This window comes from Hibiscus syriacus, unplaced genomic scaffold, assembly GCF_006381635.1.
Source record: "Hibiscus syriacus cultivar Baekdansim isolate YM2019G1 unplaced genomic scaffold, ASM638163v2 tig00116958_pilon, whole genome shotgun sequence".
Classification (NCBI taxonomy): domain Eukaryota; kingdom Viridiplantae; phylum Streptophyta; class Magnoliopsida; order Malvales; family Malvaceae; genus Hibiscus; species Hibiscus syriacus.
In genome coordinates, this window is record NW_024063484.1 from 2,008,661 (window position 1) to 2,021,455 (window position 12,795).

At 34.2% G+C, this 12,795-nt stretch overlaps 1 protein-coding gene and 1 pseudogene across 1 annotated transcript; one reads left to right on the forward strand and one right to left on the reverse strand.

Annotated features, from left to right (window-relative positions):
• Positions 1-8,075: 8,075 nt before the first annotated feature.
• Positions 8,076-9,272, forward strand: LOC120189547 (F-box protein PP2-B15-like). Its single transcript, XM_039192805.1, is given in 4 exon segments — positions 8,076-8,400; positions 8,481-8,599; positions 8,688-8,926; positions 8,929-9,272. Coding segments are annotated over 4 exon segments (846 nt in total). The 5' UTR covers positions 8,076-8,133; the 3' UTR covers positions 9,150-9,272.
• A 1,713-nt stretch (positions 9,273-10,985) lies between these two features.
• LOC120189488 lies at positions 10,986-12,263 on the reverse strand (annotated as a pseudogene).
• Positions 12,264-12,795: the final 532 nt, after the last annotated feature.

A 12,795-nucleotide genomic window follows, 5' to 3' on the forward strand; every position in this document is an offset into this window, starting at 1 on the left:
TTATTAGCTCCCGATGAATAGGTTGTCTGGCCTCTCTGCCTAAAAAGCCGGCATACACAAGTAGTAGAAGGCATACTCGGACAACATCGACGTCTTCCATCCGAGTGAAACCAGCTTTCTTATTAAATAATTTCTTCAGGTCGTCAACATGTAGGTTCGGCTTCTCCATTGACTCATCCGGAAAAACCCGGGATAACCATGATGGGCGGGCGATATGACGAGTGTACCGGCCTACATCATCGTGTCCGAATCGTAGACCAGTGATTAAGCAGAACTCCTTCCGCCCAAAGCAAGTATACGCTGGTGGAAAATGAAACCATATCTCTTCCTCACCACGTTGTATACTGTCGGGTAGATTTGATGTCATGGTCTGAAGCCACAAATGGGTCAAATTAGCATCTCCACCCGGATGCTGTACTCTCAGCCATGGCCCGAAGCAGGTTTCCTCAAACAATTGTCTTTTAGCAGGTGAAAGCTTCTTTGCAATTGTAGTGGCCAGGCTGACTTTATTTCTCAAGGTCAATTGAGCCGAAAAAAATTTCTACAAAAACAATAAACATACCAAGTTAGATATACCAAAAACTACACTGTGAAGATATACCAAAAACAATAAACATAAAAAGTAGTAGTTTATTCTTGAAACTAAAATTTGCAACACTGTTTTGTCTTTTGGTTGAAATGAAAATCGCAACGAGAGAATCGCAACGAGAATGACTGTCGCAACGAGAGAATCGCAACGCGAAATGAAAATCGCAACGAGAGAATCGCAACGCGAAATGAAAATCGCAATGCGATTTTGGTTTCGCGTTGCGATTCTCTCGTTGCGATTTTCATTTCGCGTTGCGATTCTCTCGTTGCGACAGTCATTCTCGTTGCGATTTTCATTTATCTCGTTGCGACTCTTCTGCAAATTGAAACTTGAATGGATTGCATTACTTCAACCAAAAGACAGAACAAAGACAAAGACAAATACTAACTTGAAAATCGCAACGAGAGAATAGCAACGCGAAATGAAAATCGCAACGACAGAATCGTAACGCGAATGAAATCTAAGTGAAATGGTTAATCTATTATTGAAATGACCAGTAAACTTATCATCAGTTTCAATATGAAAAACCTACAATAATGCAAACATTTCAAAATAAAAATAATTAAAAAAACTAACCCTCGGAGGTTGATTTTCCATTTCTGAATATTGTGAGGGATTTCTGACCGTGAATGGTTGTGAGGGATTTCGCCGGAGATGGGGACGGAAATCTTCGGAGATGGGGACGGATTTCTTCGCCGTAGAGAGTGAGAGATGGAGATGGGACTGAGTTGTGATTTTAGGTTTTAGGTTATGAGTTGCGATTACGGGATTTTGTCTTAATATTCTTTTTGTAATTTGAAAATAAAATACGCGTAGCGATTATAATGGCGCTTTAAATATCGCGTTGCGATTTACGGATACGCGTTGCGATTTTATGTATTATCGTTGCGATTTACGGATACGCGTTGCGATATACGGATACGCATTGCGATTTACCCATACGCGTTGCGATTTACGGATACACGTTGTGATTTACGGATACGCGTTGCGATTTATGTGTTCGCGTTGCGATTTTCATATTCGCGTTGCGATTATGGAAAATCGCAATGCGAATTTGTACTATCGCATCGCGATTTTCAAGAATCGCGTTGCGATTTTGGAAACTGATTTGCGATTCTGGAAACTGATTTGCGATTCTGGGGATCGCGTTGCGATTTTTATTTCGCGTTGCGATTTTGTTGGTCATTTTGGCAAATCCAAAAAAAGTTGGTTAAAATCGTATATTATAACTTTTTTTTGGTCACTGAGGCGATTTTCTCTTTTTTTATTAGCAAATTGAATTATGGAACTGGTATCTTTCAAAGAATCGTTTTAGTTGATTCCCAGAAAATATTAATAAAAATTGGATAATTTATTGTCGTGTACGGCTTTACTCATCTGGCCTTTGCAAGTTAAGCACGTCCAGGATGGGCATGGGACCGAATCCGACGGGTTCGATCCGTTTCGATTTGATCGGATCGATTTTTTTAAAAAAAATTGGGTTCGGGTCAGGTCGAATCGAGTTTTTTAATGTGATGTTAGGGTCGGTTCGGGTTTAGGGTGAAAATATATAATTTTACCTTATATATTTATGAATAATTACAATAATATCCCTCTATATATTATTTTTTTCAATTAAGTCACTATTTTTATTTAATAACAATAATTTTTATTTCGGGTCGAGTCGGGTTTTTAAGTTATATATCAGGTCGGGTTCGGATCGGGTGAAAACTTTTTTTGGTCGGGTCGGGTCAGGTCTTGGGTGGAGGACTCCTTGTTCTCGGGTCGGGTCGGGTCGGGTGGACCAAAAACCCGACCCATGCCCATCTGAACGTCCCACCCAATTGTTTGTTGGGTAAAATACACAAATGATCCTCCGATTATGGGACATTATTTGTTTGAGTCCTCCAACTATTTAAAGTTATAAAATGATCTATTGACTATAGAGTGTTGCTTTATTGGGTCCCTCTACTATTAAAAGTTACAAAGGTCACTCGAGTATTCACTGTTCCAAACTCATTTTTTGTTAAAAGATTAACGATCATCTGAATTGAACGTTAACGTTCTGACTAGATATTATAAAATCTGAGTCCTTTTAACTATTGAGTCGTTTTAGATTCTATGAAGTTTTATTATATCCTAGTTAATAGGTCAATGTCCAACTCAGACTGATGCCCGTTTTTTAATGAAAAATGACGAGTTTGGTACATATGAATATTCATATCACTATCTTGTAACTTTTAATAGTCGGTGACTCAATAAAGTAACATCCTATAATCGAGGAACCAATTCATAACTTTTAATAGTCAGGGGACCATTTATGTACATTATCTTGTTTGTTATATTTTCATTTGTTTGCTATTTATATATTAGAATTATTTAATTTTATTTTTATTAAATTAATATTCAGATACTAATTTGTATTAGACCATCAAATTAAACTAAAAAATGTTAATAATTTTTTTTTTTTTATAAAAATTATAAGTCCTACAAGGGTTCATCAGTTACATTCATTTCCATATTTGTCTTCTTTGGTCCTCAAGAACACTGCATTCCGGGAATATTTAACATAGAAATGTACCGGTAAAGCTAGCCAGTATTCGCATATGATCTCCGACTCCAACTCCCCTTGCATAAGTGGCGTACGATTATGACGGTTCATCGATTTTTTGCTCCCATACCCGCTACTAAGTTCGTTTTACCGAGGTTGAGCAGGAGACTTCACTCGGAGCTCCAATTTCGACAAAGACAATGAACTCTGGCAAGGGAGGCCATGTAATCATCGGACCTGAAAAGGAATCGGGCAGCTTGTAATTATGCTGCGTTGTTATCAGTTGCAATGGTCGTAAACACGAACGTATTCGAAGTTCAAACCTTTCTCCATAAGGAGAGTTGCAGGCTGAAAGCATGTGAACTTTGGCTGCATCGGGTTCCTTCTGCACGGTGAAATGCGGTAAACACGACGATTCCGAAAATACAAACATTTCATAAGCGACAATACCAGGACAACAGATCATTCTCGAAGCATCAAACGCATCCATCGGTCACCATTACCGAGTATGACACATACATTGCCATCATATAGCAGCAGCTGAAGGATAGAAACGAACCTGAGATTCATAGTAAAGTCCTGCATATAAAGAAGCAAAGAAATTCTCCGGGCCGGTGGTGAATGCTGCAACTAGCTACACAGCAAAATTAATAGTATCAATTTTCTAGTTAGAAACATCAATATAACTGAAAACGGTATATTCGACTACATGTTTCGATCAATATCTTTTCTGGATCACCTCCATCTTTAAACATGTTATAAGCTTCCTGCAGGACAGGTCTTGGATCTCTGCCAACCAACATTTCAGCCAAAGTTGTTCATTCATGTATTCACCATTCCTCAAACTTAAAACAAGCTGTAAAGATCGATTTTACTCGAAGTGGTTGTACTCGTGTTGCGTACTTCGATCGGTGAATGCTATGGTGATACATACCTCAAGTTAGCAGTATCGATTCAATTACTTACCTCAAGAAAGCGTTGCCTTGCTTCGTGTACTCCGTATAATTGAGCTTCACAGAGAAAGCACCATATCGATTCCTCGGTATCATTAGGGTTCTGAGCAACATCTAATCTAAACTGCTCTGCACCTTCTTCAAATCTAAAGAGAACCCAAAACCCACATTGCTTCAGATAGTACAGAAGAACAGAAAAGAACATAAATCGAGAATCTTCATTGATCTTCTTGCAATCAAACATAAGATAAAAACCTAAACTGAATAGAGATGTAAATGACAGGGCGTTCGATGAACTGTTTGTGAACATTTCGTATAATATTCGCTTATGTTTGCCGAGTATGATTAATTTAATAAATGAACGAACATAAAGAGAGGTGTATTCGAATCATTTATGTTCATGAACAAACTCATTTATTGGCTCGTTTATAAGCGCATTTATTAATTCGTTTACTCGGTTTTTCTTTTTCTTTTTAATTTTTATATTTTAAATATTACTAAAGATAAAGGCTAAATTGAACATAAGATGAACTTTGGAGTTCGAACTATAAAGCCTAAGAAAAATAAGGACTAGTGACATTATTTCACCATTTTTCTTTAACTTCAAAATAAAAGGACAAAAAGAGAAACATTAAACGAACATCTTTGCTAACGTTAAATGAGCATGTTTACGAACGTAAACGTTAAATGAGCATGTTCGTGAATGTTAAGTGAATATGTTTACAAACATTAAACGAATATGTTCGTGAACGCTAAACAAATGAACACAAATAATTTAAAAAATAAGTAACCAAACACGATATTGAAAATTTAAACAAACACGAACAAAAACATGAATACGAAATGGATATGTTTGTGAATGTTAAGTGTACATGTTTACAAACATTAAACGAATATGTTCGTGAATGCTAAACGAATGAACACGAATAATTTTAAAAATAAGTAAACGAACACGATATTAAAAATTTAAATAGACCCTAAACCAAACATGAATACGAAATACTATTAAAAATAAACAAACAAACAAAAACACAATTTTATTCGTTCAAGTTCAATTCATTTACTCCTAATCTGAACTGAGTTGTAAATGGCATCAAGCTCAATTGAGCATATCAAAAGATCAAAGGGAAAAATGAAGAAATACATAACTATGTACCTATTAAAATAGTACAATGACAACCCTCTTTGCCAAAGATCTATAACAAAACATTGTGAGAATCCACATCATTATTATAAAAGGATCGAATTCTTAAACGACCGAAAAAAGAGACAACCTCAATGAACTCACATGTCTTTTGTCGAGAATCCAATTCAATTGCCTTGTCAAATTCAGCTGAAGAACTTGGAACATCACCCTTAAGAGAGAAAAAAAATGATAAATCATATAAAACAAAGGGTGAAGTACACAAATAATTGAGTATTTTAATTATTAAAAAATGACGGTAATATAAGTTAAACATTAACATGTTGATTGAAGTATAATAAAACTTGATTCATGAATCATTTGAATTGTATTTTGTAAATGAATTCAATGTTTATATTAGATCGTCGAGTCAATTCTTAAAACAATATGACATCGAGTCTGTACTTGAAAATAAAGACGACGCCTGTGGACATTATTAGAATATAATTTTATCATATCTAGATTAACAATTTAATAATATTTATATCAAATTGCAATAAATTATTTAATGAAAAAGAATGAGTCTAGGATATAAAAATAATTCATCTTATAACTTTTAATAGTTGAAGATTAAATAAAATAATATCTTATACTCGAATTCGAATAATTGATAACCATCTGTTAGCTAAATAATATCTTCAAGTTAGTTAAAATAATTATTGTTATTCTTTGAGAACTTAAGTTCGAATATTAGAAGTATAAGAAGTATAAACATTTAATGTCAAATGATTGATAACTATATTTGAATAGGTATCATCTTATATTTATCCATGATTAATCGAAAAAAAATAAAAATTCATGTTCCAAGTTCAATCTCGTGTCCAGTGATTTAAAAAAAACTTTGGCCGACTACAATACACCTAACCTATCAACAATGTTTTATATCGAACTGATTGAATTAATTATTAAACTAAAAATAAAAAGAATATGATTGATTGGGCCTCTAACATAATTTTGAAAATTTGTGACGTATTAATCACATACGTATGTGATGGGTGAATTTGAACTTATAAAATTTTAAGAGTTCGATTAAAATTTTAGAGTATAAAAATAAATTTTCAATATAAAAATAAATTTTTAATATAAAATACATGAAAAATCTAAAATATATAGTAATTTTAGATTTTTAGCCGCCTAATTCCATCCATGTGGATGGGTACATACTTATTATGAAATTTTATTGAAAGTATCTATATAAATTTTTTTTTAACCTAACCAATACCAAAACATTGGGCATACCTTACTATGATTGCAACGTTATCTTACCTTTAGAAAACATGCAAATTGTGGATGATGAATAGAAAGTCATGATAAACTTTTGTATATGGTTTTCTATGAGGGCTTAAATGGAAGGATCATCTTTTATTTGGTGACGGATTCAAAAATATTTTTCAGGGTATATACACATACATTAATAACACAATTTTTTTATGGGGTGGACACAAATAAGATTTCAGGGTGGGCACAAGTAATAAAATAAGTAAATAACCTGAGAAAATTCAGATTTTAAGATGGACACGTGCTCACCTTAAACTTAATATGGATCTGCCAATGTTTTACTAGAGGTAAAAAATGAATATTTTTCTTATATTATAAAAATAACTCCAAAATCTCAAATCCTAACCTTAATCCGTCGCCGTCGCCCTTTGCAGCCACGACCACCGCCACCGACATAGTCCCTACCATCCTCCTACTCATACGTCGTCGTAGTTTCCGTCGATTGGCCGTCGGAATCACGATTTTCATCCTAGGGTTCGTGGGGTATAAAACATTGATTCATCGTCAATCGACCGTCGATTAGTCACGGTTTCATGGGGATTTTGGTCGTCGGGGGGAGGAGAGGTCGGGTAGAGCTTTGTCGACGGCAAAAGGCAGTGGCCGACATGAATTTAGGAGTTGAAATGAAAGTTTTCAAACTTGGGTATATTTCAAATTTTATGTTTTTCTTTTTTAATATATATATATATATATATATATATATAATTTTAATCTTTTAATTGTAAATGAAATTTTTAAAATTACCAGGTTGTGACACTTGTCACTTAATGGAAGAATTAACACCGTTGATGGCCCGAACATCTAAATGGATAATGTTTGTAACATTAGACATCGGGATGAGTGAAAAAATAGTTTAGTCTGGAAAAGAGACATAGTTTAGACACTTATTTTGGTATTAAGCCTTTAAATAATGAAAACAAAATCATACAAGAAAAGAATAAAAAAAATTCATTCAAATAACTCATGAAAAATATAATATACAAACAAACACAACGGAAAAGATAAACGCCATTAATACTAACATAATAATACAACATGACAGTACATTAACAACCGACTTATCATAACTTAAGTACAACATATTGGTGACGATTGTGAGCATTTACCAACATAAGTGCACCACTTAATTTTAATATAACATTTTATGTTTACATCCTTCAACATAAATTGGCAAAGTATTCCATAAATATACAAAACGAGTTAGAACGATAAATCGTCAAAGTTGTACAATTTTGTAGGTGGAACTTTCAAAAGGAGACCCATAGCATAAAGCCGGTCAAAGTCTATTTGTAAATCAATATTCGATTGGCATTGGGAGTTTAATTAATAGTTAGTTCTATATAGAACCATATGAATGTATAGTAATGTATTGCAAAATCTGCACGTTGGATATTACAGGAATACTAAACTAATTCCCATCAACTGTGGCATGCTATGACTGCAGGTTCCACGTACGTAATTGTAAATAAACTACCCCTTGCTTGTCTTTATGCTTCCCTTGCACCATATAAACCAGCACCAACCTGCCCATTGGGAATCATCATCCCACAAATTTCATATAATAATTTGATTCTTTCATTCGTTTTTTTTCAATACAAAAATGCATGTTATGGAGCTGAACATGTTGCCAGAGAGCTGCGTTGCTGAGATTCTGTCCCTCACATCTCCTTCCGACGCTTGTAAATCGTCCTTGGTTTCGACTGCTTTTCGATCGGCGGCGGATTCCGATTACGTCTGGGGCAAGTTCTTGCCTTCTGAATACCATAAAACTGTGTGGGAGGCTTGTGATGCAAGTCTCCGGTTTTGTTCAAAGAAGGAGCTTTATTTCCTCCTCTGCAACCCTCTTCTTATTGACGATGGCAAGATGGTTTGTTTCTTAAAAACAAAGGTTATGAATCTTAATGATGTTTTTGATTCTTATCATAATCTGTTGCATTAAACATGCAGAGTTTCAGAGTGGAGAGATCGAGTGGAAGAATGTCATATATTATATCAGCGAGGGAGCTTTCCATAACATGGAGCGCTGATCCAATGTTTTGGGTTTGGAAATCCATCCCTCAGTCAAGGCAAGTCGTTTTCAAACAATAACGATATCAATCGAACTAATACTCGATCGAATATACATATTCTGATACGACACTTTCTTGTCTTCAGATTCTCGGAGGTGGCCGAACTCATAACCACAAGCTGGCTGGAAATCAATGGCAAAATCACAACCAAAATGCTTTCTCCCAACACGAGCTACGGAGCATATCTCATACTTAAAACCACCGAGAGATCATACGGACTCGATGTAATTCCGTGCGAGACGTCGATCGAAATCGGGAGCCAAACGTTGAAGAACACGGCATGTATGAGATGCCAGGACAACAAGAAACAACAAATGGAGACACTGTTTATTCCAACAGGAAAGAGATAATGAAAGCGAGGGTGGTTAAAGGAGACGATAGGGTGATGAGTAAAAGAGAAGATGGGTGGATGGAGATCGAGCTCGGGGAGTTCTTCAATGGCGGAATGTCTGATGAAGAAGTGAAAATGAGTTTGATGGAAATAAAGGGTCACCAACTTAAAGGTGGTGTCATAATCGAAGGCATTGAAATCAGGCCAAAATCATAGAAAAAAAACCCAGGAACTAGAACAAGATATTTACGGTTTGATCGAGACAGGGAATTGATTTTGTTAATATATGTCTATTAATTTCATTTGTTAAATACGACCAATATTACCTTATCCAGATGCTGTGTTATGTCTTCTTCAAACGTAGAAGAGGCCAAGGCTTTAATGGTAATTTAGATCTCTGGTTCATACGCGTATTAATATGTTTGGCCCTATCATTTGTTATGGGTAAACTATGTTTTCGACCATTTAACTTTATCCGTGTTCTTGTTTTAGTCAATAAACTTTTAAAACAAAATAATTTTATCCTTGAACTTTTGAATTATTTTTATTTAGTCACTCCAACATTAAACCATAAATAATATGTTGAGTCTGCCGATTACAAAAGTTATAAAATAATTTTCTGATTATAGAATACTATCTCGTTATAACTATTAAAAATTATAAAACGGTCACCTGATTATTTATATGTTCTAAACTCATATTTTTCATTAAAAAATCGACAATCGTCTGAGCTGGACGTTAACATGTTGACTGATATATGATGAAATCACATTTTAATGATGTCTACTAGCATCGTCATTGCTTTCAAGAAATGGCTCGACGACACAATATTTCAAGCACTGGCTTGAATGTATAATATAAACGGAGAGTCGATCCAAAAGATACAACTCAAATAGTTCTGGTATCAAATTTTATCGTACCTCGGTCAATAAATTAACAAATAGTCACCAACTTTTTAACGAAAAAATGATGAGTTTGGAATATGTGAATAGTCAAATGACCATTTTGTAAGTTTTATTAGTCGGTGGACTCAACAAAACAACACCATGTAATTGGAAGACCATTTGTATACTTTACCCAACTTTCAAATGGAGACTTAGAGCATAAAGCAGGTCAAAGTCTTCCTAAATTAGTATTCAATTGGTATGATGAGTTTTATTGACAGTTGTAAACACTGCCCCTTGCTTGACTTTATTCATTTTTAATCTAATTAACAAATCGAATCTGAATTTAGTTTAATTAATCAATAAGTAATTAGATATTAAATTGATTAACAATTATTTAAATAAATATATATAAACATATCTTATAAATGAGAAACAATTGACTCTTAATAAAAATATTTTCCATCTAATCATATCTAACGTTTAGTTTATGTTTCATTTTGATATCCCACAGTAAAAACATAACGGAACTGCTTTACGTGTCAATTTTATGGGTGTGAGTTACATCATTCATCAATCAACTATCATCTCACTACTAAATTGATCACTAAAGTTTATTTTTTTTTAATTTAATTACTCAACTTTCAAATTACTCGTGTTTTAATCGCTTTAATTTATTTTATTAATAATGTTTGTGACGTGAGTTTTTTATTATTTTATTAATATAATTAAAATGAAAAATTAAATTAAAAAATTAGAGTGATTAAATTAAGAGCAACTCGAAAGTTAAGTAATTAAAATTAAAAAATTTAAACTTTAGTGATTAAAATAGGAGTGAGAAGACAGTTGAATAATGAGTGATTTAATTTAATCATAAAAAGTGTCATGTATAACAATTTAGTTAATTTTTTTAACGACGAAATATCAAAAACAAAAAGTAAACATTATATATCATTTAAAAAATAAAAATTTAGATATCAAAATAGGACAAAAGTACTAATTTAAGTACTAAATAAGTAGTTTATCTTAAAATTTTATAACAAACTAGTTTTTTTTTTTTTTGATAACGTAGGACCTCTCAATGTCATTCTGTCCTCCCGCTTTTTTTCAGGATTTCCAACCAACGCGATTCGAACTTAGGATATGATATCAACTCATAATCCCAAGAGCCCTTACTTTGCCATTTGGACTACGCCTGCGATGGTGAAAGCTCTCTCTTTTACGACCACTTAATATAATTATTTGGGTTTATCAAAAGAATAATATAATTCATTGAGAATTAGGGATCTTAATGGTAAATTAATATACTTGTGTTTACAGGATATATATATATATATATATATATATATATATATAATCTTGCTCTAGTCCCTGGAATTTTATGCTTTTGGCCTGATTTCAATGCCTTCAATTATAACCCCACCTTTAAGCTGATGACCCTTTATTTCCGTCAAACTCATCTTCACTTGTTCATCACCAAATCCGCCATTGAAGAACTCCCCCAAGCTCCATCTCCATCCACCCATCTTCTCTTTTACTCATCACCCTGTCGTCTCCTTTAACCACCCTAGATTTCATCATCTCTTTCCTGCTGGCATAAAACAGGGTTTCCAATATTTGTTGTTTCTTGTTATCCTGGCATCTCATGTATGCCGCGTTCTTCGACGTTTGGCTCCCGATCTCGACCGACGTCTCGCATGGCACTAAATCGAGGCCGTATGATCTCTCGGTGGTTTGAAGTATGAGATAAGCTCCGTAGTTTGTGTTGGGAGAAAGCATTTTGGCTGTGATTTTGCCATCGATTTCCAGCCAGCTTGTGGTTACGAGTTCGGCCACCTCCGAGAATCTGAAGACAAGAAAGTGTTGTATCAGAATATGTATATTCGATCGAGTATTAGTTCGATTGATATCGTTATTGTTTGAAAACGACTTGCCTTGACTGAGGGATGGATTTCCAAACCCAAAACATTGGATCAGCGCTCCATGTTATGGAAAGCTCCCTCGCTGATATAATATATGACATTCTTCCACTCGATCTCTCCACTCTGAAACTCTGCATGTTTAATGCAACAGATTATGACAATAATCAAAACCATCATTAAGACTCATAATCTTTGTTTTTAAGAAACTAACCATCTTGCCATCGTCAATAAGAAGAGGGTTGCAGAGGAGGAAATAAAGCTCCTTCTTTGAACAAAACCGGAAACTTGCATCACAAGCCTCCCACACAGCTTCATGGCAATCAGACGGCAGGAACTTGCCCCAGACGCAATCGGAATCCGCCGCCGATCGAAAAGTGGTCGAGACCGAGGACGATTTACAGGCGTTGGAAGGAGAGGTGTGGGACAGAATCTCAGCAACGCAGCTCTCTGGCAACATGTTCGGCTCCATAACTTGCACTTTTGTTTTGAAAAAGCCAATGAAATGATCAGATTATACGAAATTTGAGGGATGATTCCCAATGGGCGGTTTATATGGTGTAAATTAGCAGTGAAAAAGATGATTAACATAAAGAAAGGCAGGGGGCAGTTTTAAAATTTCAGGGAACCTTCGCTATCGTGTGTGCTTTTTCGTCAGTGAATACAAGTCAAAAAGGGGCAAAATCATAATTAACTTAATATTTTTTTAACAAAAAGGGGCTAATTTAGCTAAATATTATCAAAATAACATCTATTTATATTGAGTATATATTTATATTATGTGTCACTTTAAATAAAAAATATAATTGATTTTTCTCCAACATAAAATTAAATCTTTCCCCTAATTTTCTTTATTTAATTATCAATTTTAAATCTTTCTCCTAATTTTTTATTTAATTATTATTTAAGACGTGACAGTTTTGAAATTAGTGAAACTAAGGTTCAATCCTCTATTTTTTGTGATTTAATTACATTTTAAAACCTTGTTAGTTTCAAAGATGAACAATTTGATCCCTCCAATAATTTCATCCTAGGTCTGCCTTTGCCTACCTCAACATC